Below are 26,132 nucleotides of genomic sequence, written 5' to 3' on the forward strand. Positions count from 1 at the left end.
GGCGGGACCATTAAGAAGGCGGGGCCAAGGCTGTGCCCACAGAGGTGATGGCGTCCTCGGCGTCGTCACGTGACAGCTGCGGGCGGAAGCGGAAGTTTAGCGGTAGGGAAAAGAGGAAGGGTCGGCCGTTCGGAGCTAAGTGGACCCCCTCCCCCCCCCCAGGTGTGGGGCGATCCGGGCGCAGCCATGGACTGTTATACTGCGGACTGGAACCCCCTCGGGGAAGCGGCCTTCTATCGGTGAGCTCGAGTCCCCGGGCCGACTTAGGACTCGCTTCCTCATCCCTTGTGCGACTCTCGAGCGACCCCTCCCATCCGCGTGCAGGGGCCCCTGGTCCCCCTCCCGCCCTGGTCCTCCAAGAGCCCCGCCTTCGTCTGTCCCCATGCACCGCTCACTCCATCACCCCATCTCTTACCCTCCCCCCACGCCCACCCACCTCTCGGCACCTTCCCCACCCCGATCTGTCCTCTTCTTTCTAAACCCTCCGGTTAACGCCCCTCCCCCCTTCCTCACGCCCACAGATCACGCAGTTATCCAGAAAGCATCAAAGAAAGCGGAGACTCCCACCCCGGGTGGGAAAGGGTCCGGGGTTCTTAATGGACCCCTTCTCCAGAACCGTGTTTTCCTATGCGTAAATCTTTTTAAAGATAAGAATGCAAAGAAAAGCAATTATATTGAAATGCAAATTATTTGAAAAATGAAAACCCGTTAATTCGACCCCTGAATTAAAGGCTGTCTAGTCCAACCAGTACCCGAACACCAATTCCTTTTACACTATAACCCAGAAAGTCCTATTGCATGAATACCTTATTGCTTCTAACTCCAAATACAGTCTCTTCTTGGCTTTTAAAACCTTTCACGACCTGGCCTCAAACCTTCCTTTCCACCTTATCTATTACTCCCTTTCCTACTATCTGTGTTGCAAGCAAACTGACCTGCTTGCTGTTTCTCACACAGGACACTTCATTCATCTCCTGCCTTTGCCTCTTGTCTCCCTTGCCTGGAATGCACTCTTGCCGGATTTCTTGTTTCCTTCAAAATTTTGCTCAGGCACCACCTTCTTTGTGAGGCCTTTCCTGATCTCCACCCCCCTCCCCTCCCCATACACCAATTTATCTTTATATGTTTTGTAGATACTTATTTACATGTTGTCTTCGTCTATAAAATATAACTTCCTCAAAGACAAGGACTATTTCGTTTTCGTCTTTATCTAATCTGACATAGTAGCCATCTATCAAATGCTTGTTGATTGGTATCTGGAGAGTGGTTGGTTCAATAATTTTTGCTTATGTATTTCCCGTAAGGGGACAGCAACCTTCAGAAGCATTCCACTTTAAAGGATTGCCATAGCCTCAGCTGGCTACAGATAAAATGGCTGTGCTGGAGCCAAATAGAAAGGGAATTTAAAAAAAACAACACAACACCTCATAACAGTGGGTAGGGAAGAGAAGAATACGTATTTTAAATGAATGTGATAGAAAAACAAAAGACATCAATAAAAAATTATTATTTTATTAGTTTGAGCCCAAAGTTCAAATGATTTGCCAAAATCTAGGGAAACTACATAAAACTTCCTTGATCTGTAATTATTGTCAATTTGAGTACCCCTTTCAACAGGTGCCCCATCCATGCTTTCTCATCCTATATGACTCTTAGGCATTGCTTGCTATTTATTAATCCCTGAATCCATATTCTTGAAATTTCATGGATAAGTGTCTGTCCTTTTGCTCTTTCTCACCATATGGCAGCCCTCCTTTTCAGATGATATATTTCTCTGTTGACATCCTTTTATTGCTCTTTGTGCTATTGTTGGTTATATGTTGCAATCTATTGAGTTCCGCTATGTACCCTTTAGGTGCCCTGTGGATCCTTTTCCACTTGAAGAGTTCTTTGGACACTGTGGCATTCCATAACTCATAGCCACAAGATTATAGATTTAGAGTTGCAAGGAATACCAAAGATAAATTTTAGAAATGAGGAAACTGAGGCCCAAAGAGGTCAAGGTTACATAGGTGATTAGTGGCAGAGCCCACATTCTAAACCGGTCCTCTATTCCAAATATACCACTTTTTCCATTCCACAAAATCTCTCATTAAAATATGAAAGAATATTAATGTTAAAGAGATGGGTCTTGGGGCAGCTAGGTGGCCCAGTGAATAAAGCACCAGCCTTGGAGCTAGGAGGACCTGAGTTCAAATCCAGCCTCAGACACTTAACACCCACAAAAAACTAGCCATGTGACCTTGGGCAAGTCACTTAAGCCCAATTGCCCTGCCTTCCCTCCAAAAGAAAAAAAAAAAGATGGGCCTTATTGAGGAAGAGAATTAGCATCATTATAAATTCTGCAAAATTGCCTAATTTTCAGTTTCAGGCCTAACACACTGTGAATGTGCAGTGACTATCCAAAGTGTACCATATTGCTGTCTGATCAATTTTGTGACAGTCTGGAAAATCTCATTCTTGATACACCTATTTTTTCCTGTGAGGATAGGTGGACTAAATCATATTGAAGGATTATGGAACTCCCTAAATCATTCTTCATTATTTCCTGCAAGTCTTTCCATGTTTTTCTAAAATCAACCAGTTCATCATTTCTTATATGGTATTCTATCACAATATTATAGCACAACTTGTTTAGCCATTGCTCAGTTAATGGGCATCCCCACCATTTCCAGTTCTTTGCCATTATGAAGAGAGCTCCTGTAAATATTTTAGAACATAGAAGTTCTTTTCCTTTTTTTCTAATCATCTTGGAAAACAGACCTGGTAGTGGTGTTGTTGGGTCAAAAGGTATAGGCAGTTTAATAACTCTTTAGGCATATCCTGGTTGTTCTCCAAAATGGTTGGACGGGTTCACAGTTCCTCCAACATCGAATTGGTGTCCTAATTTTTCCACATTCCCTCTAACGTTTATTGCTTTCCCCTTCAGTCATTTTAGCCAATCTGAAAGGTGTAAAATTATGTCTCAAGGTAGTTTTAATTATTTGGAGCGTTTTTTCATATGACTATAAATTGTTTTGATTTTTTCATTGGAAAATTGCCTGTTCATATCCTTTGACCATTTATCAATTAGGGAACGACTCATTCTTATAGATTTGATAAAGTTCTTTATATATTTGAGATATGAGACTTATCTGAGAATCTGTCTATAAATCCCTCCCTCCCCCAGTTTTCTGCTTTCCTTCTGATCTTGACTACATTTGTTTTATTTGTACAAACCCTTTTTAATTTGATGTAATCAAAATTATCCATTTTATGTTATATAAAAAATAACATTTTATACATTACACTGATACTTCTTATTTATTCACAGATTGTTCAACTGTCCATATATCTGATAAGTAATATATTCCATGTTCTTCAAATTTTCTTATTGTATCTCTCTTTACATTTAGGTCATGTATCCATTTTGATCTTATCTTGGTAAATAGTGTAGGATATTGTTGTATGCTCAATTTCTGCCATTCTGCTTTCTAGTTTTCACAGCCATTTTTTACTGAATAATGAATTCTCATCCCCAAAACAGAAGTTTTTATAGTTGTCAAAGACAAGATTACTATATTTATTTTTTGCTATAAATTATGTGTCTACTCTGTTCCACTGATCTACCTTTTTATTTCTTAACCAGTACCAGATAATTTTGATAATTTCTGCCTTATAATGTAATTTAAGATCTGGCACTGCTAAACCTTTCTTTATATTTTTTTCTCTAGTAGTTCCTTTGATACTCTAGACATTTTGTTCTTCCAAATGAATTTTCTTTTTTTTTTTTCTAATACAGTAAAATAATTTTTTTGCAATTTAATTGAGATGGCATTGAATATATAGTTTGGATAAAATGAGTATCCCTTACTATCTCTTCTTGCAGACTTCTGTATGTATATATATATTCTTTATATAAGAATGCTGATGATTTGTATGGATTTACTTTATATTCTGTTACTTTGCTGAAATTATTAATTGTTTCAACTAACCTCTTAGTTGAGTCTTTGGGATTTTCCAAGTATATCATCTGCAAAAAAGAGATTGTTTTATTATCATTCACTATTCTGATTCCTTCTATTTCTTTTTCTTCTCTAATTGCTATCGCTAGAATTTCCAATACAATATTAAATGATATTGTGACAGTGGGCATCCTTCTTTCACACCTGTTCTTACTGGGAAGGCTTCTAGCTTATCCAAATTACAAATAATGCTTGCTGATGGTTTTAGATAAATACTTTTTATCAATTTAAGGAAGAATACATGTGTACCTATATTTTCAAGTGTTTTTTAATAGAAATGAGTGTTGTACATTATCAGAACCTTTTTCTGCATCTGTTGATATAATTATGATTAAAAAAACCTTATTATTGATATCAATTATGTTAATAATTTTCTTAATGTTAAAAATTAAACTATCCCTACATTCCTGATGTAAATGCTATTTGGTCATAATGTATAATCCTTGTAATATATTGTTGTAATCTTTTTATTAATATTTTATTTAAGATTTTTGCATTCATATTCATTAATGAAATTGATCTATAATTTTCTTTCTCTGTTTTTACTTTTGTTGGTTTATATATCACTTTCATAAAAGGAGATTGTTTCAGATGTTTCATAAAAGGAGATTGGTAGAATCCCTTTTAACTACTATCCCAAATAATTTATTTAATATTGGAATTAGTTGATCTTTAAATTTTAATATAATTTACTTGTCAATTCCATTTGGGCCCAGCACTTTTTTCTTAGGAAGTTCATTTGTGATCTGTTGATTTCTTTTTCTAAAATATATCTACTTAAATTTTTTTTAGTCTCCTACTAATCTAGGCAATCAATATTTTTGTAAATATTCTTCCATTTCACTTAAATTGTTAAATTTATTGGCATATACATGGGCAAAATAACTCCAATTGCTTTGATTTCATCTTTGTTAGTGGTATACTCACCCTTTTTATTTTTAACAGCAATTATTTGGTTTTCTCTTTTAAAAAAAATCAAATTAACCAATAATTTATCTGTTTTATTGTTTGGTGCCTGTTATTGTTTTTCATAAAACCAACTCCTAGTATTATTAGTTCAATGGTGGTTTTTTTTTTTTTAAAGATTTTTCTTTTTGCTTTTTTGGAGGGGGGAAGGTAGGGCAATTGGAGTTAAGTGATTTGCCCAAGGTCACATGATTAGTTTTCTGTTAAATGTCTTAGGCTGGATTTGAACTCAGGTTCTCCTGACTCCAAGGCTGGTCCTCTATTCACTGTGCCACCAAGCCACCCCTCAATGTTTTTTTTCTTATCTTCAGTTTCATTAATCTCACCTTTATATTTTAGGATTTCCAATTTAGTGTTTAGTTGGGGATTTTAGTTTGTTAATTTTCTAGGATTTTTTCTTTATTGCATAGCCAATTCACTAGTCTCTTCTTTCTCTGTTTTATTGAGGTAAGCATTTGGCGATATAAAGTTTTCTGTTTACTGCTTTTGCTATATATTCCATAGGTTTTGATATGTTGTCTCATATTTGTCCTTTGATTTAAGAAATTGTGTCTATGATTTGTTCTTTAACCCACTCATTCTTTAAGATTAATTTATTTAATCTTCAATTAGTTTTTAATCTGGGTTTCTATGATTCCTGATTAAATATAACTTTTATTCCATTGTGATATGAAAAAAGGATACTTTTCCTAATTTCTGCTTTTAACTGAAAAATTTTATCTCCTAATACATGGTCAGTCTCTGTAAAGGTACCATGGATCATTGAGAAAAAAGTACTCCTTTCTACTTAAGTTCTTTCCTGATAGTGGTCTTATCTAGCTTTTCTAAAATTCTATTCACTTTCTGGATTTCTGTCTTATTTATTTTTTGGTTAGATTTACTTCATTCTGAGAGGAGAAGATTCAAGTCTCCTACTATTTCAGTACTACTATCTATCTCCACCTATAATTCATTTTAACTTTTCTTTTAGAAATTTAAATGCTCTAGTATTTGGTGCATAATTGCTGCAGTATTGATATTGTTTCATTGTCTATGGTACCTTTTATCAAAATGTAGTTACCCTGTGTATCTCTTCTAATTAAATCTATTTTAGCCTTAACTTTGTCCAAAATCATGATTGGTAACTCAAATTTTACTGCAGCCCTCCATTTTAACTCTATCTCTCATTCTTAAAATTGTTTCTTATAAACAACATATCGTTGGATTCTGATTTCTGATCCATTCTGCTGTTTCCATTTTATGGATAAGTTCATCCCATTCACATTCAAAGTTACAGTTATTATTTGTTAATTTCCCTCCCTCTTATTTTTACTCATTCTTTTCTTCTCAATATTTTTTTACCCTATAGCTGTTACCTTATTCTCTCCCCTTACCTTCTTATTCCTTGTTCTACCACCCCTCTAAGAGTTCCTCCCTTATGCTTCCTGCCACCTTCCTAAATCTTAATCTGCACACCCTTGTAAAAGTCCCTCACTTATCCTGTCCCCCAGCCCTCTTATTTCTTTAGAAGTTTAGGAGACTAGGACAGAGGCATCAGTGGTAGCAGCTGCGGCAGTGGCAGAGCGGTCCGCGGTGGCGCGGCAAAGCCCGTGGCTGCGGCAGAGCGCTCGGTGGCCGCAGAGCCCTGGGCGCGGCGCAGCAAAGCCGGTGGCGGCGGGGGCAGAGCGGTCGGTAGCAGCAGAGCCGGCCGGTGTGGCACGGCAGAGCCCTCGGCTTGGCGCGGCAAAGCCGGCGGCAGAGCGGTTAGTTGCGGCAGAGCCGTCGGCTTGGCGCAGCAGAGCGGTCGGTGGCGCCTGCCGGCGTGGCGCGGCACGGCAAAGCCGGCGGCAGAGCCCTCATCTTGGCGTGGCAAAGTCTGCGTCAGCGGCAGCAGAGGAGTCGGTGGTGGCAAAGCCAGCGGCAGCAGAGCAGTCGGTGGTGGCAGAGCCGGTGGCGGCAGAGCCCGCCGGCGCCGCACGGCAAAGACGCTGGCAGAGCGGTCGGTGGCAGCAGAGCAGTCCTGGTGATGGAGAACTTCACAGCGCTTTTTAGTGTTCAGACTGAGCCGCCGCAGCCGCCAACAGCCGCACTGGGCTTTGGGCCGGGGAAGCCTCCCCCTCCGCTGCCTCCTCCCCCGGGTGGTGGCCCCGGAACAGTCCCGCCTTCCGCTGGGGCCGCAGCTTCAGCTGGTTGTGGGCCCTTCTACCTGATGCGGGAGCTCCCAGGCAGCACAGAACTGACAGGTAGCACCAATCTGATCACACACTACAACCTGGAGCATGCCTACAATAAATTCTGTGGGAAGAAGGTGAAGGAGAAGCTGAGTAATTTTCTGCCAGACCTTCCAGGGATGATCGACCTCCCTGGCTCCCACGACAACAGTGGCCTCCGTCCTCTCATCGAGAAGCCCCCCATCCTTGGGGGCTCTTTTCACCCCATCACCGGCACCATGTTGGCTGGCTTCCGCCTGCATGCCGGCCCACTGCCAGAGCAGTGTCGACTGATGCACATTCAGCCCCCCAAGAAGAAGAATAAGCACAAGCACAAACAGAGTCGTACCCAGGACCCTGTCCCCCCAGAAACTCCATCGGATTCGGATCACAAGAAAAAGAAAAAGGAAGAAGATCCTGAGTGGAAAAGGAAGAAGAAAGAAAAGAAGAAGAAGAACCAACACAGTCCCGAGCACCCCAGCATGGGAAGCTCCCAGGCCAGCAGCAGCAATAGCCTGCGTTAACAAGACCATTGGACGACACACAGGTCAAGGGAGCTCTTTTCTCCTACACTGAACTTGCCAACAGAAGCTGCCTTGGAGTCTAGAGGACATACTGCCCTTGGAGCATTTCCCTGTGATTGGGGGAAAATGCAGGCCAGGCCAGCTCTGGCTGGGGGCGAGGGAAGTGAATTCAGTAGGAGTGAGAAGGGCAGTGCCTTTGTAAGACACAGCCCAATCAGCTGTCCCAATGGAGCCACTTTTCCCTTGCCGAGGAGCCTTCTCTCCATGTCTTTTTGTACAGTTTGTCTGCTTTGAGATTTGGACTGGTTTATTAGGGCTTGGTTTCTTTTTTAAAGATTCATATTGAACAACAACAAAAAAGACGTTTAGGAGACTTTTGTATTCTTTTAGATGTGTATGTTCCCTCTTTAATCCAAATCCAGTGACAATAGGGTTCCAGCACTACCAGCCCACCACCCCCACCTGTTTTCTTCTGAATCAGTTCTTACTTTCACACCCCATTTTATGAGATAATTGCTTTTATTTACCTTTTCCTACCCAATTTTGTTTTTTAAACTCACCCCATCTTGCACAACTTGGCCTCAGCCTTTCTTTTAAACTTTAGACAAATCCCTTCCTTTCCCCAGGTCTCAATTTTTTTCATCTATAAAATAAGGAGATTGGACTAGATGGGATTTTGGGTTCCCTTCAATTCTTAAAATCCTGTGATCCCTGCCTGCCCCAGAGGAATGTTGAGAGAACTGGCAAGATAATGGGCAAGAACACCCACACTAAATTATCCTGTACTCTGCACATGTGAGGCAAGTTTCATGTCCCTGCCATGCCATCCTCTAGGTAGGCTCCTCCTAGAAAACACTTGGACTGGTGGTGCTACTGCTCCTCTGTGTGTGAAGAAAGAAACAAAGGAGGTTTTTTGAGTTTAGGCTAGTAGTTTAAAAGAAAGGTAGTTTCTTTTTTTTGGTATTTATTAATTTGTTTACTTTTAGTTAACAAGATTCATTACCACAATTCCTTTGAGTTTCAAATTTTCTCTCCCTCCCCCCTTCCTCCCACCCCCATGGCGGCATCCAATCAAGTATAGTATCTGCAAATACTTTTACATTTGGCATTAGTCAGGTTATAGAGAAGGATTGTAACAGATGGAATGAAGAATCTGAAAGAGGAAATGAAACCAAACAAGAAAACGAAAAGGGGCAGGTAGTTTGCTTCAATCTGGGTTCAATCTCAGTTCTGTCTCTGGATGTAAACATCTCTCTCCATCATGAGTCAAATTTTGGGTTTGACTTATGTCTCTGGATTGCTGAGAAGAGTCCAGTTTATCAAAGTTGGTCGTCACACATATGTTGTGTCTGTAATTGTGTACAAATCCCTCCTGGCTCTACTCTTCACACTCAGCATCAGTTCGTATAAGCCTCTCCAGGTAAATATGAAGTCCATCTGCTCCTCATTTCTTATTTCACAGTAGTATTCCATAACACGCATATACCACAACTTGTTCAGCCATTCCCCAGTTGATGGGCACCCCCTTAATTTCTAATTCTTTGCTGCCACAAAAAGAGCTGCTATAAATATTTTTGTACATATGGGTCTTTTCCCCACTTCTATGATTTCTTTGGGATACAACCCTAGAAGTGGTATTGCTGGGTCAAAGGGTATGAAATTATTTATATCCCTTTGGGCATAATTCCAGATCACTTTCCAGGATGGTTGGAACTCACAACTCCACCAGCAATGCATTAGTGTTCCAATTTGCCCACATCCTCTCCAGCATTTGAATTTTCCTGTTTTGTCATCTTAGCCACTCTGACTGGTGAGATGTGGTACCTCAGAGTTGTTTTGATTTGCATTTCTCTAATTGATAGTGATTTAGAGCATTTTTTTATATGCTTATAAATATCTTTAATTTCTTCCTCTGTAAAATGCCTGTTCATATCCTTTGACCATTTATCAATTGGGGAATGACTTGTATTCTTATAGATTTGACTCAATTCTCTGTATATTTTAGAAATGAGTCCTTTATCAGTGACATAGGTTGTAAAAATTCTTTCCCAATTTTCCACTTCCCTCTTAATCCTGGTTGTTACATTGGCTTTGTTTGTACAGAAGCTTTTCAATTTAATGTAATCAAAATTATCCATATTGCATTTTATAATGCCCTCCAATTCTTGTTTGGTCATAAAGTCTTCCCCTCTCCACAAATCTGACAGGTAAACTATTTCTTGCTTTCCCAGATTGCTTAGAGTATTAGCCTTTATACCTAGATCATACACCCATTTAGACTTGATAATATGGTGTTATATAATGGTCTATGCCCAGTTTCTGCCATACTATATTCCAGTTTTTCCAGCAGTTTTTGTCAAATAGTGAGTTCTTATCCCCAAAACTGGGGTCTTTGGGTTTATCAAACAGTTAGATTACTATAGTCATTGACTGCTGAGTCTCATGTACCCAATCTATTCCATTGATCTACTACTCTATTCCTCAGCCAGTACCAAGTAGTTTTGAGGACTGCTGCTTTATAGTACAGATTAAAATCTGATATAGCTAGTCCCCCATCCCTAGCATTTCTTTTCATTAATTCCCTTGATGTTCTGGACCTTTTGTTCTTCCAAATGAATTTTGTTAATATTTTTTCTAGCTCTATAAGATACTTTTTTTGTAAACTGATTGGTATGGCACTAAATATATAATTTAATTTAGGTAAAATTGTCATTTTTATTATATTATCTCGACCCAGCCACGAGCAATTGATGTCTTTCCAATTAGTTAGATTTGACTTTTATTTGTGTGAAGTGTTTTGTAGTTGTGTTCATATACGTCTTGGGTTTGTTTTGGCAGGTAGATGCCCAAATATTTTATAATGTCTACAGTAACTTTAAATGGGTTTTCTCTTTCTATCTCTTGCTGTTGAATTTCATTAGAAATATACAGGAATGCTGAGGATTTATGTGGGTTTATTTTATATCCTGCAACTTTGCCAAATTTATTTATTGTCTCTAGTAGTTTTTTACTGGATTCTCTAGGATTCTCTAAGTATATCATCATATCATCTGCAAAGAGTGATAGCTTGGTCTCTTCTTTGACTAATTTGATTCCTTTTTCTTCTCTAATTGCTACTGCTAACATTTCTAGTACCAGATTGAATAAGAGGGGTGATAGTGGACATCCTTGTTTCACCTCTGATCTTATTGGAAATGCTTCTAGCTTCTCCCCGTTACATATAATACTTGCTGATGGCTTTAAATAGATGCTACCTATTATTTTAAGGAAGGCTCCATTCATTCCTATTCTTCTAGTGTTTTTAATAGGAATGGATGCTGTATTTTGTCAAAAGCCTTTTCTGTATCTATTGAGATAATCATGTGGTTTTTGCTAGTTTTATTGTTGATGTGATCAATTATACTGATGCTTTTCCTAATATTAAACCATCCTTACATTCCTGGAATAAATCCTACCTGATCAAAGTGTATTATTCTTGTGATAAGTTGCTGTAGTCTTTTTGCTAATATTTTATTTAAAATTTTTGCATCTATATTCATGAGGGAGATTGTTCTATAATTTTCTTTCTCTGTTTTATCTCTTCTTGATTTAGGTATCAATACCATATTTGTAATTTTCCCAAATAGTTTGTAGAGTATTGGGATCAATTGTTCTTTAAATGTTTGATAGAATTCACTAGTAAATCTGTCTGGCCCTGGAGATTTTTTTCCTAGGGAGTTCACTGATGACTTATTCAATTGATTTCTTTTTCTGAGATGGGGTTATTTAAGTAATTTACTTTCTCTTCAGTTAATTTGGGCAACCTATATTTTTGTAAATATTCATCCATTTCACTAAGATTGTCAAATTTATGTTCATACAACTGGGCAAAATAATTCCTAATTATTGTTTTAATTTCCTCTTCATTGGTGGTAGGTTCACCCTTTTCATTTTTGATACTCATATCAAATTTTTTTAAATCATACTCATTTTTTTATCATATTGACTAAAGATCTATCAATTTTTTTTTTCATAAAACCAGCTCTTAGTTTTATTTATTAATTCAATAGTTTTCTTAATTTCAATTTTATTAATCTCTCCTTTGGTTTTCATTATTTCTAATTTAGTATTTAATTGGGGATTTTCAATTTGTTTTTTTCCAGCTTTTTCAATTAATTGCATGCCCAATTCATTTACCTCTCTTTTCTCTAATTTATTCATGTATGCACTCAGGGATATAAAACTTCCCCTAAGAGCTTCCTTTGCTGCATCCCACAAATTTTGGTATGTCGTCTCATTATCATCATTATCTTGAATGAAGTTACTGATTGTTCCTATGATTTTTTGTTTGACCCACTCATTCTTTAGGATTAAATTGTTTAGTTTCCAATTAGTTTTTAGTCTGTCTTTCCTTGGCCCTTTATTGCATATGATTTTTATTGCATCATGATCTGAGAATGATGCATTTATTATTTCTGCCTTTCTGCACTGAATTGTGAGGTTTTTATGTCCTAGTACATGTCAATACATGTGCCATGTACCGCTGAGAAGAAGGTATATTCTTTTTTATCCCCATTCAGTTTTCTCCAGAGATCTGTCATACCTACCCTCTCTAAAATTCTATTCACCTCCTTAATTTCTTTCTTGTTTATTTTGAGGTTGGATTTATCAAGCTCAGAGAGGGGGAGATTAAGGTCTCCCACTAGTATAGTTTTGCTATCTAGTTCTTCCTCTAATTCCCTTACCTTCTCCTCTAGGAATTTGGATGCTATACCACTTGGTGCATATATGTTAAGTAATGATATCACTTCATTCTTGATGGTGCCTTTTAGCAGGATATAGTTTCCTTCCTTATCTCTTTTAATTAGATCAATTTTTGCTTTTGCTTTATCTGAGATAAGGATTGTTACCCCTGCTTTTTTTACTTTAGCTGAGGCATGATATATTTTACTCCAGCCTTTTACCTTTACCCTGTGTGTATCCCTCTGTTTCAGATGGGTTTCTTGTAAACAGCATATTGTAAGATTATGATTTTTAATCCATTCTGCTATCCACCTGCGTTTTATGGGAGAGTTCATTCCATTCACATTCACAGTTATGATTATTATCTGTTTCTTTCCCTCCATCCTATTCCCTCCCCTGTTAATGCTTATATTTTTTCTCCCCTTCTCCCTTCCCCTCCTTAATAATTTTCCTTTTGACCACTGCCTCCCTCAGTATTCCCTCATCAGCTCCCCTCCCTTTTCCTCCCCTTCCCACTTACTTCTTCCTTCCCTTCTAACCACCCCCCCCCCCTTTCATAGGCCTTTCCCCTCCTACTGCCTGTAGGATATTTTTATACTTAATGAAGTATATTACTTCTTCTTCGCACCAAAAGTGACAGGAACAGATCTCACAAGAAGCTCCTCTCCCTCCCCTCTTTCCCTCTAATATGATACATTTTGCGTCTCTTCTCCATAGAGTCCTATGCTTAACTGGTTGTTATTACCTCCTTGCACCAGACCCAATGAGGGAAAAGCTAATAATATTCATCTCCCTCCCTTCTTTTCCTCTGCTATATTGTTTTTATGCTTCTTTGTGTGGCATAATTTACCCTTTTTCACTTCATTCATTCCTCTTCTTCCATTGCAGACCCTTTGTAGTCCTTAATAAGATTTTTTTTAATCATCATTTTGTGTAATTTATACTCATACCCTCTACTTGTCTATAAACAATTTGCTCTTATTAAATAACAGGGTGTGTGTGTGTGTGTGTATGTGTTTTCCTTGTTTATGTTTCTATGTCACTCTTGCATCTTGTGATTGGAGGTCGAATTTTCCACTGAGTTCTGGCTTTTTCATCAGAAAGGTCTGGTAATCTGTTATATCATTGAATGACCCTCTCTTTGCCTGGAAGAATATGCTCAGTCTCAATGGATAGGTGATCCTTGGTTGTAACCCGAGCTCTTTTGCCTTGCGGAAAATTGAATTCTACTGCCTCTGATCTTTCAGTGTAGAGGCTGCCAGATCCTGTGCAGTCCTCACTGTGGTTCCTTGATATTTGAATTGGTTTTTTTTTTTTCTGGCCACCTGAAGTATTTTCTCTTTTACCTAGTAGTTTTTGAGTTTGGCCACAACATTTCTAGAACTTTTCAATTTGGGATCTCTTTCAGCAGGTATCTAGTGGATTCTCTTGATTTCTATTTTACCCTCAGGTTCTAGTATCTCAGGGCAATTTTCCTTAATGAGCTTTTAGAGAATGTTGTCGAGGCTCATTTTTTTCATCATGATTTTCTGGTAAGCCTATGATTCTCAGATTATCTCTCCTGGATCTGTTTTCCAGGTCAGTTATTTTTCCATTGAGATAGTTTACCTCTTTTTCTAATTTTTCATTCTTGTTGTTTTGTTTGACTAATTCTTGGTTCCTCATAGAGTTATTTGTTTCCATTTGGTTGATTCTGGTTTTTAGCAAATCGTTTTCCTTGGTTAGTTTTTGGAGCTCCTTTTCCATATCATACACTTTTCCTTTTATGGAGCTGTTTTCTTCATTATAATGTTTTTCTAATTATGCAATTTTGATTTTAAAATAATTATTAATTTTGTCTTCTCTCTCATTTGGTTTTCAGAGTTCCTTTTGAGCTCATCTAAGAATGCTTTCTGTGCTTGGGACCCATTCCCTGTTGATGTTTCAGCTGTGGGTGTGGAGTCCACATTGTCTCCCTCTGAGTTTGGTTCCTCCCTCTGAGGATAGTAGGACTCCAGAGTCTTTGTCTTTGCAGTCTGCTTTCTACCCATTTTGAGGCAGGGCCCTAGCCACACCCTTCCTCTAGGGTTCCCAAGCCTTTACTGTTGAGAGTTTTGCCCTGGGGCAATAGTTATGTTTGGGGGGGGGGGGGTTGGGGCGGGGGGGGTTCGCTCTGCCATCCTGGTCCTGGGAGGTCCTGATAGGGGCTTTTTTTTTTTTCCTGGGCTATGGAGTGGTAGTCCCAGGAGTATTTGCTGTCCTGGACAGGGGCCCCTGCATTTGGTTCTTACCTTGCTCTTTCCAGTCCCAGCCCTTTGGTGAAAGGCCTGGTAGTGGCCCTTGTGGTTGGTGGGACGACTTGCCCCCCTCGTTGGTCAGGCTTCCTTCAGGCCTACCCTGCGCCCTAGCTTCCCGGCCTGCCCCTGAGAAAGGTGGTTTCTTATGTACTATAACATACACATATATAATATGTACATAATATACATACATGTATGTATATAATGCATATGTTATATATAAATATACATATGTAATATATTCTTACATATAACAAAAACAAAACACTCCCTGCCCTCAAGGAACTTGTGTTCTACCCAGAGAAACAACATGTACTCAAATAAGTCAGTGCAGTTTTTTTTTTAGTGCAGCTGTGATTTCATTGGTACTTCCAGTATGGAAACTGCCTTTACCATGTAGACAGCAGACTGGCACCTACTCTGCAACTTAGTTTTAGAATTATGTGGACCTGCAAAAATATTTATAGCAACTCTTTTTATGGTGGCAAAGAATTGGAAATTGAGGGGATGCCCATCAGTTGGGGAATGACTGAACAAGTTGTGGTATGTGAATGTAATGGAATACTATTGTGCCATAAGAAGTGATGAGCAGGTAGACTTTAAAAAATCTTGGAAAGACTTATATGAACTGATACTGCATGAAGTGCACAGAACCAAGAGCACATCATACACAGTAACAGTCACAGTATGCAAAAACTGATTTTGATAGACTTATCCTTAGCAATGCAAGTATCTAAAACAACTCCAAAAGACTCATGATAGAAAATGCTATTCAGGGGGCAGCTAGGTGGCACAGTGAATAGAGCACCAGCCCTGGAGTCAGGAGGACCTGAGTTCAAATCTGGCCTCAGACACTTAACACAAAAACTAGCTGTGTGGTCTTGGGCAAGTCACTTAATCCCAATTGCCCCACCAAAAAAAAAAAAAACAGGAAGGGAGGGAGAGAGAAAGAAAAGAAAGGAAAGGAAATGAAAAGAAGAAAAGAAAAGCTGTTTACATCCAGAAAAAAAACTATGGAGTCTGAATCGAAGATTCAGATTGAAGCATATTATTTGTGCGCTCTCTTTTTCTTTGTCATGATTCCTATCTTTGCTTTTAATTCTTCTTTACAACATGAGTAATGTGAAAATTGGTTTAATATTAATGTGTATGTTGAGCCTATATCAAATTATATGCTGTCTTGGGCGGGGGGAGAAAATTTGGAACTCAAAATCATATGGAAGTGAATATTAAAAGCTAAAAATAATTTTTTTTTTGAAAAGTAGAGAGTTTGAGTGATTTGTCCAGGGTCACACAGCTAGAATGTATCAGAGGTAGGCTTCAAACCCAAGTCTTCTGGCCCTAAAACCATTTCTCTATCCTTTATTCTACACTACCTTTCAAATACAAAGTGTGTCCAAAGTATTGGGGGTGGGGAGTGGGAACAAAAAGCCTCAAGGAACTAAGAGAGGCCCTTTTTTGGAGTTGGCACTTGAGCTCAACTTTCAAGAATGAGAGGTGTTCCCAGAGGCAGAAAGGAGGAGGGAAAACATTCTTGGCATGGGGACCTGCTCATACAGAGATGGGAGAATGTTGGCAGTTCTGGGCAATGGCTAATAGACTAGTTTGGCCAGAATGAAGACTATGGGAAAGGAACTGATGTGAAATCAGTATAGAAAAGTAGGTTGGAGGCATGTTGGGAAGGATTTCAGATGCCAGAGAGAATTTTGCGTTTCATTTTTTATTTGAGAGGCAATAGGGAGACACTGAAACCTTTTGAGTCAGTGTGCTGCAGTTAGTGCCTTAGAGAGCACTGGCTGTAGGGAGACCAGCTGAGTGGTGGTGCAGTCATTCAGGTGAGAAGGCTTAAACTGCAGGAGTGTCTCTGGGGGGGAGAGAAAAGGAGGAGAGGTATAATCAAGATTTGGTAGTTGACTTCATGTAAGGGGTGAGGGAGAAGGAATAGTCAAGTCATTCCCAGATTGAAAACCAAAGTGACCGGTAGGACAGTAGTGTCCTCAACCAAAATAAGGGAGTTTGATAAGTCTGAGATACCTCTGGGGCACCCAGGTGGAAAGATCAAACTGGCAGGTAGAGATGTGGGCCTGGAACTCAGGAGAGAGATGAGAGATGATTGTATAGGTTCAGGAATGAGCTACATGGAGGTGATGGTTGGGAGTTGAGAATACCAAGGGAAAAGATACAGAGAAGAGACCAGGGTCTAAGACAGAGCCCTAGGATAGACCTTCACATGGAAGGGCAGGAAATATGACCAGCAGTCTTGCAAAGGAGGCTGAGCACAAGCAGTATGACAGAAAGGAAGAGAAGCAGGGGTGAGCATTGCCCTGAACATGAGAAACTAACCCAAAGTACCCAGTACCATGAAGATGTCGAGGAGGCTGGAAATGTCTGCTGGCCGGTTCAGAGCTCATCAAGCCCCTTCCTGCAGGGAAGTGTGGAAGTGTAGACAGATTTTTCTAGGAATCTGTCTGTGAAAGGGTGGAGACCCAGAGAGGTCACATGACTGAGCTACCTCACACAGATCTTATAGCAATTTGAGGTTTGCACTTTCTGTCGTTTCATTCGCTTCTCACAACAGTCCTGTGAAGTGGGTGACTATGATTATCCCCATTTTACAGCTGAGGCAAACAGAGGTAAAGTGACTTGCCCAGGGTCACAGGGCTAGGAAACATCTGAGGCAAGGTTTGAACTCTGATCTTCTGACTCCAGGTGTGGCACTTTATCTACAACACCATGGTACTTCCTAAAATAAGTCTTTACATTTATAGTGCTTTTTTTTTTTTTTCCAGCTTTAAAGAGCTTCTTTTGAAGTCCTGAGGTATAGCCCTGGAGTCAGGACGACCTGAGTTCAAATCCGGCCTCAGACACTTAACACACACACAAAAAACCACCTAGCCGTGTGACCTTGGGCAAGTCACTTAACCCCAATTGCCCTATCTTCCCCTTCCAAAAAGCAAAAAAAAAGTGAATTCCTGAGGTATGCTGGTCTTGTTTGAACGAGGCAGAGCATAATGCAGAGAGCTTCTGAGAACCTCACTATTACTGCCAGTAGTAATAGTTGGTACAGTAGTTAGAGCACTGGGCCAGGAGTCAGGAAGACCTGAGTTCAAAACCAGGTGCAGACATTTTCTAGCTCTATGATTCTGGGCAAGTCACCGAACCTTTGTCTGCCTCAGTTTCTTCAACTGTGAACTGGGATAGTAATAGCACCTAGCTCCCAGGGTTCTTGTGAAGCTCGTGTGAGATAATAATTGTGAAGCATTTGGAATAGTGCTTGGCATATAGTAGATACCATAGAAATGCTTATTCCCTTCTTTTCCTCCCCTTGCCCCACTTCTAGGGGTAGCTTTTTCTCCTCTCTTCAGTTGCTTTCTTCCGTATTTGAAGGGCTCTTCTGTCCCAGCAGATTCTTCCCCCTGAGAGTAGGAACTCCCCTTGGAGGGCAGGTCTGAGTCAACATTTCTGCCTTTCTCCTTAGGGGGTATCTGTTCTGTCACCTAGGTCTCTCAGCCTTCTGTCATCCAGGCTTACCCAGGCTTCTCCTTCCAAACCTTGGAGTCTCTTTTGTGAACTCTTTTGAGCTTAGTAGACCCAGGGAGTCTTCTCCGCAGGCTTCCTACCCTGACACTGATTTTGGCTCTTTTCTGTGTATGGCAGGAAGTTTGAGCTCTACAGCATGGACTGGGACCTGAAAGAACCCCTCAGAGACTGCCTGGTAGCTGCAGCTCCTTATGGGGGCCCCATCGGTATGGGCCATTCTGTCGCAGAGCCTCTCTTTCCTCCCTTGTCCCATTGGGTTCTGTTGGTCCTTTTTTCCTCCCTCCTGAACCCCATAAAGCCCTTCTGACTTTCCAGCCTAGGGGAGATTGTGTCTTGGGAGGAGGTAGGTCCAAGGGCAAGGGTGTGGAGTTGCATCTGGGTAATACCTCCCTTTCCCCAGCTCTGCTGAGAAACCTTTGGAAGAAAGAGAAGTCACCCAGTGTTCGACCATTACTTCAGATTTATTCATCCTCTGGAGTGGCTTTAGCCAGCTTGTTGGTATGCTCCCCGGCCCCAGGGTGGTCCTTGTTCTCCAGCTCCAGCATATGGGGCCCCCTCTACCCTATGTCACTCCCTACTGCATATGTATCTCTTTGGTTCCACCCCTTGCCTGCCAACCCCAGGCTAGAATATGGCCCTCCCCTCCCACCTCCTTTTGGGGCCCCAGAATTCCTCCCCCTCCTGTACCCTTTCCCAGGGAGCTTCCCATCAGCCTTGTTAACATTCTCTCTGGCCCCCCAATCCAGTGGAAGAGTGGGCCGGTGGTGTTACTGGGCTGGTCAGCAGAAGAGGAGCTGCTGTGTGTGCAGGAAGACGGCTCTGTGCTGGTCTATGGTCTGCATGGTGACTTCCGGAGACACTTCAGCATGGGCAATGTAGGTGTGAAGCAGACTGAGAATTGTGATGGGGGCTGGTGGTGGCTGGGGTGGGCGGGGCGTGGGGGGTGTTGGCTAGGGCTGGGGTTGGGACAGGGGTGTGGGTAGCAGGGTGGCTGGGGCAGAGACAGGCTTGAGTCCTAGTGACCATGAGGACTAGATTGGATGAGTAGTCAGGACATCTGGGAGAGATCAGTAGGCAAGTAACTGCTCCTCCCTGTCTCCCTGCCCTTGGCCTATCCAGGAGGTGCTCCAGAACCGGGTTCTGGATGCCCGGGTATTCCACACAGAGTTTGGGTCAGGGATCGCCATCCTCACCGGTGCCTATCGTTTTACACTCACTGCCAATGTGGGTGACCTCAAGCTTCGCAGGATGCCCGAGGTGCCAGGTACCTCCTCTTCAGGTGTTGGGTACTGTCCACTGTGTCCAGCCTTGAGGTGTGGGCAGTGCCTGGGACAAGGGGGAGGTGGACGTGTCTGCTCCCGACATGCCAGTGATAAGAAATTTATAGGAATGGACGCTAGGGAGCAAGGCCCTGCTCCTCTACCCTGGCCTTGGCTTCTGGAACCCCAGTCTCCCCAATGCTAATTTCTCTTTCCAGGGCTCCAGGCTCTGCCTTCATGCTGGACAGTTTTCTTCCAAGACCGAGTGACCCTTGTGCTTTTAGCCATAGGTCCTGACCTCTACTTGTTAGACAATACAGCCTGCTCGGGGGTGGTGAGTAAATAGAATGTACTTTATGACCCCTTCCAGGGCTGCAGGTGTATGGTGGGGAGGGCCAGAGCGAATGACTGCACACAAGCACATTCGCACACTGTCTTCTCATGAGATCAGGAGGATCTGTGGCATTCAAGGGATGGCACCTCTTCACTGGGGCTGGGGCCTTTGTGCTCTGCTTCCAGGTACCCCCTGGTTTGGCTCCGGGAGTGGGCAGCTTCCTCCACATGGCTGTGTCCTTCAATCATCGATACCTGGCGTTATTCTCCGACACCGGCTACATTTGGATGGGCCTGGCTTCACTTAAGGTGAGCCACAGAGACACCTTAATTTCTGGTCATCCGTACCTACCCCAGGACTCTCTAGACCATTCTTTAGGAATCATCTATGGGACACTGAGGGGGAGGGATCTGTAGGAGGCGAGGAACATTAATGTCATCTGTGACCTGCCTACCCCAGGAGAAGCTGTACGAGTTCAACTGCAGCATCCGAGCCCCGCCCAAGCAGATGGCCTGGTACGGAGGAAGGAGGGGAGGGTGCTGGTATGGCACTCAGAGGGAGACTGGTTGTTTACCTTGAGTCCTAGGGCAGGGGTAGTGTGAATTGTGTGACCTCTGACAAGATGTGTCCGACTGTGTCCCCCATGGCAGGTGCAGTCGTCCAAAGGGCAAGCAGAAGGCTGTCGTGGTGGCCTGGGAGCGACGGCTGCTGGTGGCTGGTGATGCACCTGAAAGCATCCAGTATCCTTGGGGCTCCCCTTTGTTTGGGGTATTTATTACAGGAGGATCCTGGAAGGTTGAGGGTGGTTGAGAACACGTTTCCCTTCCTTGATCCCCTGCCCTTCCTCTCCTGTCCTGTTTCCCTTTTGAGCCTTCCTTGACAGGCTACAGGTTTGTACTAGAAGAGGATTCATACCTCGTGCCTGAGCTGGATGGAGTCCGCATCTTCTCACGAAATGTCCATGAGTTTTTGCATGAAGTTCCAGGTGAGGGCTATGACTAGTGGGGAGGCGCCTCATGGGGAGAAAGCCCCAGACTATAGAGAAAGAGTGTCCTGGGGCTTCTGTGAGAAGCTGGGCCTAGACTATAGACCAAGAACACCAGGAGGAAAGACCTCCTCCAGAGGGCAGACACAAAATTGTGCTGGGCATGTGGTACTTAATAAATGCTTACTGACTTGACAGGGCTAGGGGAAGGTAGCCTCTGGTTATACCGTGTTTCCCCGATAATAAGACCTATTCCGAAAATAAGCCCTATTGAGATTGCTACTGTAGTGAAGGTGATCCCCTGTGCTACATGCTACATTACGGTACCCTCTGTATGCACCGTCGCCCCCCCCACCCCCCTCCCGGTGAAATGCACGCTGCGCTCCGAACTGCATCCAATCAGAGCTGCAGCAATGAGCGCATCATCCTGTTCTTCCCCAGTGATTTGCTTATTGAATAAAGGTACATTTTTTTTGTTCACATTTACCTGTTTATTAAAATTGCTGTCAATGTTCATTAAAATAAGCCCTCCCCTGAAAATAAGCCCTCTGGTGATTTTCTGTCCAAAAAATTAATAAGACAGTGTCTTATTATCGGGGAAACACGGTAGGGGGAAAGGCACTATCTGCTTTGGGGGGACTTGCTGTGTACTGAAGAGAGAAGAGCGCTGGGCCTCCATCCTCGGCTTCCAGGCACTGCACACTCACCATTCCTTCCCACATCCACAGTGGCCAGTGAAGAGATCTTCAGGATTGCTTCTATGGCCCCAGGAGCCCTTCTTCTAGAAGCCCAGAAGGAATATGAGGTGAAACCCTGAGCCCCTGTAACCTCCCCCAACCTCCCATCGAGCACTGGGGCTTGTCCGGCTTCCTTACTACCTTGTCCTTACTGTACAATAGCCAGGCTGGGCAGCTTTCTCCTTATCCATGTCGTGTGCTTGGAGGCTCCTGGGGACAAGGACTTATACTCAAAGTGACGAGGGGAAGCAGGGGTGGAAGGCAGTGGAGGTCATGAGGATGAGGCCTCTCCCATCTAACAAGATGAAGGCTGAGAAGACCCAAGACGGAGATGGAGTCACAGAAATTGCCTCATGTGCTAGACTTTCCTCTGGGTCCCTCTGGAAGCTGGATGGGAAAAGTCTTAGGCTAAAGTCCAGGCCATCCCACCTCCCTTCCCTCCCCTCTATCCCAAGGATGTGGGAGAGTTGTGGCCCTGGAGAGACTCAAGGTACAAGAGTTCTTGAGTTTGGAAATGTTTGGGCAGATCCTTTTTAGGGGACTCAGGACCTTCACTTCATCCCTAACACATTAGGATGGCTGCCTGGTCCCTCTGTTCTCTCACTGGCTCCCACCACTAGAGAGGGAGGTGGAAAGTGCACTGGGGGTCGTGACCAGTGACACTCACCTGCTTCCTCTCCACCTTTAGAAGGAAAGCCAGAAGGCAGATGAGTACCTCCGGGAGATCCAGGAGCGGGAGCAGCTGCCCCAGGCCGTCCGGCAGTGTATCGAGGCTGCAGGCCATGAGCACCAGCCTGAGATGCAGAAGAGCCTGCTCAGGGTGGGTAGGAAGGGGGAGGGGGCAGCAGGAGGTGGTGCTGGCTCCCTCTGGCAGCCTGGCCGCCCTCACAGACCTCCTGTCCATTCCAGGCAGCCTCCTTTGGAAAGTGCTTTATTGACAAGTTTCCACCAGACACCTTTGTGCGCATGTGTCAGGACTTGAGAGTGCTCAATGCCGTGCGGGATTATCCCATTGGAATCCCCCTCACCTACACCCAGTATCCTCCTCCCCTGGCTGAGGGGTGCTGACATTGCCCCGTGGGGATCCCTTTCCATCAGAGGGGAGGTGATGGTGGAGGGGTAATCTCTTGTTTGGCTCCTTACCTGTTATTCAGATACAAGCAGCTCACTATTGAAGTCTTGCTGGACAGGTGCGTGACGGGGCAGGGTTCTGAGGGACATTTGCCACTGTTGGGGAAGTCTTTTCCCCATTTCTTTCCTCACCCCTAGGCTGGTGTTGCGGCAACTCTATCCTCTGGCCATCCAGATCTGCGAGTACCTTCGACTTCCTGAGGTTCAGGGCGTCAGTCGCATCCTGGCGCACTGGGCCTGTTACAAGGTAGAAGTCAGGGTGTTTTCAGAGAGCCTGAAGCACTTTGGCAGTAGGTAGAAGGGAGGCCCTGGGAAGTTAGATGGAAAGCAGTCCCAGGGTTTGTTGGGGTGAGGGCCTTGATGCCTCCCCTACATGCCCTCCCCTTGTCTCCAGGTGCAGCAGAAGGATGTGTCTGATGAAGATGTTGCTCGTGCCATCAACCAGAAGCTTGGGGATACACCAGGGGTCTCCTACTCAGACATTGCTGCCCGCGCCTATGGCTGTGGCCGGACTGAGCTTGCCATCAAGGTCTGAGGGCTTTTCCTCTTCATCTCTCACTCCCCCATATACCCACACACCCACCCCCCAAACCCCAAACACACACACTCTCACACACTGACATTCACTCGTTTCCCCTTCATGCTTTACTCCTTCTTATGCTTCCTTTGTGGGGCTTGCTGTAGAGCCCTGCTCTGCCCTGCATGACTCTGGGGCTCTATTTCCTTTTCTGTAAAGAGAGAGGATGATGTTAGCTGACATCTGTTTCCCTTGTCACTGGGGGAAGCCCTTCACGACTGCTGTCTTTGTGCTGTTCCTCAGCTTTGAATCTGCTGTCTTGTGACCTCTCCCCCTTCCTTCTCTGTCTCCCCAGCTCTTGGAGTATGAGCCTCGATCTGGGGAGCAGGTGCCGCTTCTGCTGAAGATGAAGAGAAGCAAATTGGCCCTGAGTAAAGCCATCGAGAGTGGGGACACAGACCTAGGTGAGACCCCTGGGGGGAATCATGGGGGAGAAGGCCAGGCGTGTGAGTTAGTCAGAGAACCAAGCTGCAACCTAGTTCCTTCAGGGTTTGCAGCTGGTGACTTGGACAGGAGAAGCTGGAAGTAGTTATGGCCAGGTCTTTCTCTGCCTCTAAAGACTTCTCTAATTGCACTCTTGGTTCTGGCCTCCACATCTAGTGTACCCTAAACTCTTATTCCCAGGGCCCTTGGGGTCTTTATCTTTTAGATGTTTATTCATGTCCTTTCCCAAGTTACCAGGGCCCCACATTAGGCATTTGCCTCAGTTCTTCTGCTGTCCACAGGAGAGGCAAAGGTCAGTCTGTCCCCCAACCCCTGGGCTTCTCTTGTAGTGGTGGCAGGTTGGGAAGAAGCATTTAGTGACTCCTTTCTGGCCCCACAGTGTTTACAGTTGTCTTGCACCTAAAGAATGAACTGAATCGTGGAGATTTCTTCATGACCCTCAGGAACCAGCCTGTGGCCCTGAGTCTGTATCGACAGGTATGTGAGAGGAGGAAGGGGCACGTTGGAGGGTGAGGCTCACGGCAAGCCTTGCCTGGTTCTGACTGACAAGCCTCATCCTGACTGGTTCCCCAGTTCTGTAAGCACCAGGAGCTGGAGACACTGAAGGACCTATACAACCAGGATGATAATCACCAAGAGCTTGGCAGCTTCCACATCCGGGCCAGCTATGCTGCTGAGGAGGTCAGGGGCCTGGGCCACTTTGTGGGAAAGGGCCCAGAGTGCTGGCCAGGGGCACTGGGCGGCGGTCCTTGGTTCCCAGAGATGAGGATCCGTTGAGATATCCCCTCCTCCCGCATGTGACCCAGAGAAGAATTGAGGCACGGTTGCTAGGGGCTAGAGAAAGTGAAGAGGGCAGTGAGGGTCGGGCTTCAGAGTCAGAGGAGGTAGGCCATTTGGAGGAGAAGGAATTGCTCTGAGATCACCAGGCTCTGCCCCTTTTTTCTATAGCGGATCGAGGGCAGAGTGGCAGCCCTCCAGACTGCAGCTGATGAGTACTACAAGGCCAAGAATGAGTTTGCTGCTAAGGTTGGCGGTCTCACCCTCCTTCCACCCCACCCTCCACCCTCACTCCTTCTCTAACCCAAAGCCCTTTTGTCAGGAAGTGGAGTTCCAGTCCTGGCTGTGTCACTGACTTCCTGTGTGAACTGGGGCAAGTCTCCCTCTCAGCCTAGTTTCCTCCTCTGTGAAATGAGGGGGGTGGACTTTGTGTTGATATCCTGTGACCCACAGAGTGGTCCCTGCCCTGGGAGGCATCCGGTCTTCTCTGCTTGTTAGTTTTTCCCTCTATCCTACACACAGACACACACACATCTACTTCTCCTCCTTCCTTCAGAGGTCTAACTGTCCTCTACCCCTCCAGGCCACAGAAGAGCAGATGCGACTCTTGCGGCTCCAGCGGCGCCTGGAGGACGAGCTGGGTGGGCACTTCCTGGACCTGTCCTTGCACGACACGGTGACTTCACTGCTCCTCAGTGGGAACAACAAGCGTGCCGAGCAGCTGGCCCGGGATTTCCGAATCCCTGACAAAAGGTACGGCTGGATCCTGGGGCCAGGCTGGGCATTGAGCACGCCTCCAAATCCTAGCTCTTACTCTCACCTCCTTTGGGCTGCCAGTGATCTTGTCTGTCTGTTTCCTTTCCCTATTACCACAGGTTCTGGTGGTTAAAACTGACTGCCCTGGCTGATCGAGAGGACTGGGAAGAACTAGAAAAGTTTTCCAAGAGCAAGAAATCACCCATTGGGTATTTGGTGAGGAGGGGCCTCCCAGTCCTTACCCCTATGCTCCCCACTCCAGAAGAAACTTATCCTTTCTTTATCCACCACAAGAAGCTTCTGGGGCCAGGGTTGGGGGAGGTGGGGGTGGCCGAAAGGGCCCTCTCCTGGAGAAAGGGGTTTGGAGCAGGGCAGGACCAGGCTGGACCTTGAAGCTCAGTTCTGGGGTAGTCACGCTCCTGCCCTTTCATTCTCCCTGAGCCCTTTGTGGAAGTGTGCATGAAGCGTCGCAACAAATTCGAGGCCAAGAAGTTTGCTGCCCGCGTGAGCCCTGAGCAGAAAGTCAAGGCTTTCCTCCTCATTGGGTATGCTTTGTGAGGGGAAGGCTTTGGCAGGTCTGTGCAGAGGGAGAGGCCTCAGGGGGAGCCCTGGCCTGACTCCCTCCCACCCCTTCTGTCCTGCAGGGATGTGGCGCAGGCTGCAGATGTGGCCATTGAGCATCGCAACGAGGCAGAGCTGAGCCTGGTCCTGTCACACTGCACCGGGGCCTCCGATGGAGCCACAGCTGACAAAATCCAGCGTGCCCGGACCCTGGTACAGAGGAAGTGAGGAGCACTGTGCCACGCTCCTCCCCACTGCAGGCTTCTCCGAAGTGGCTGTGAAGGGTTTCAAAGGGTCGTGGGAGCCTGCTTTGGCTAGAGCTGTAAATAAAGTCTAAACACTTCACAGGC

General features: G+C 44.1%; 1 protein-coding gene and 1 pseudogene across 1 annotated transcript; both read left to right on the forward strand.

Moving 5' to 3' along the window:
- Nucleotides 1-45: 45 nt before the first annotated feature.
- On the forward strand, nt 46-26,132 carry VPS16 (VPS16 core subunit of CORVET and HOPS complexes). Its single transcript, XM_069072278.1, has 24 exons — nt 46-239; nt 18,339-18,427; nt 18,622-18,719; nt 18,968-19,096; nt 19,341-19,485; nt 19,699-19,814; nt 20,000-20,122; nt 20,274-20,329; nt 20,465-20,554; nt 20,705-20,799; nt 21,528-21,604; nt 22,225-22,356; nt 22,446-22,573; nt 22,691-22,726; nt 22,806-22,914; nt 23,062-23,196; nt 23,540-23,648; nt 24,068-24,165; nt 24,262-24,369; nt 24,637-24,714; nt 25,049-25,218; nt 25,341-25,437; nt 25,663-25,766; nt 25,866-26,132. Exons 1-24 carry the CDS (start codon nt 187-189, stop codon nt 26,008-26,010), a joined length of 2,520 nt encoding a protein of 839 aa, XP_068928379.1. The 5' UTR covers nt 46-186; the 3' UTR covers nt 26,011-26,132.
- LOC138150921 (mediator of RNA polymerase II transcription subunit 19 pseudogene) lies at nt 6,813-8,595 on the forward strand (annotated as a pseudogene).

This window comes from Petaurus breviceps, unplaced genomic scaffold (assembly GCF_028583685.1).
Source record: "Petaurus breviceps papuanus isolate PSGF00001 unplaced genomic scaffold, PetGlider_PUasm1.0 140, whole genome shotgun sequence".
Taxonomy (NCBI): Eukaryota; Metazoa; Chordata; class Mammalia; order Diprotodontia; family Petauridae; genus Petaurus; species Petaurus breviceps.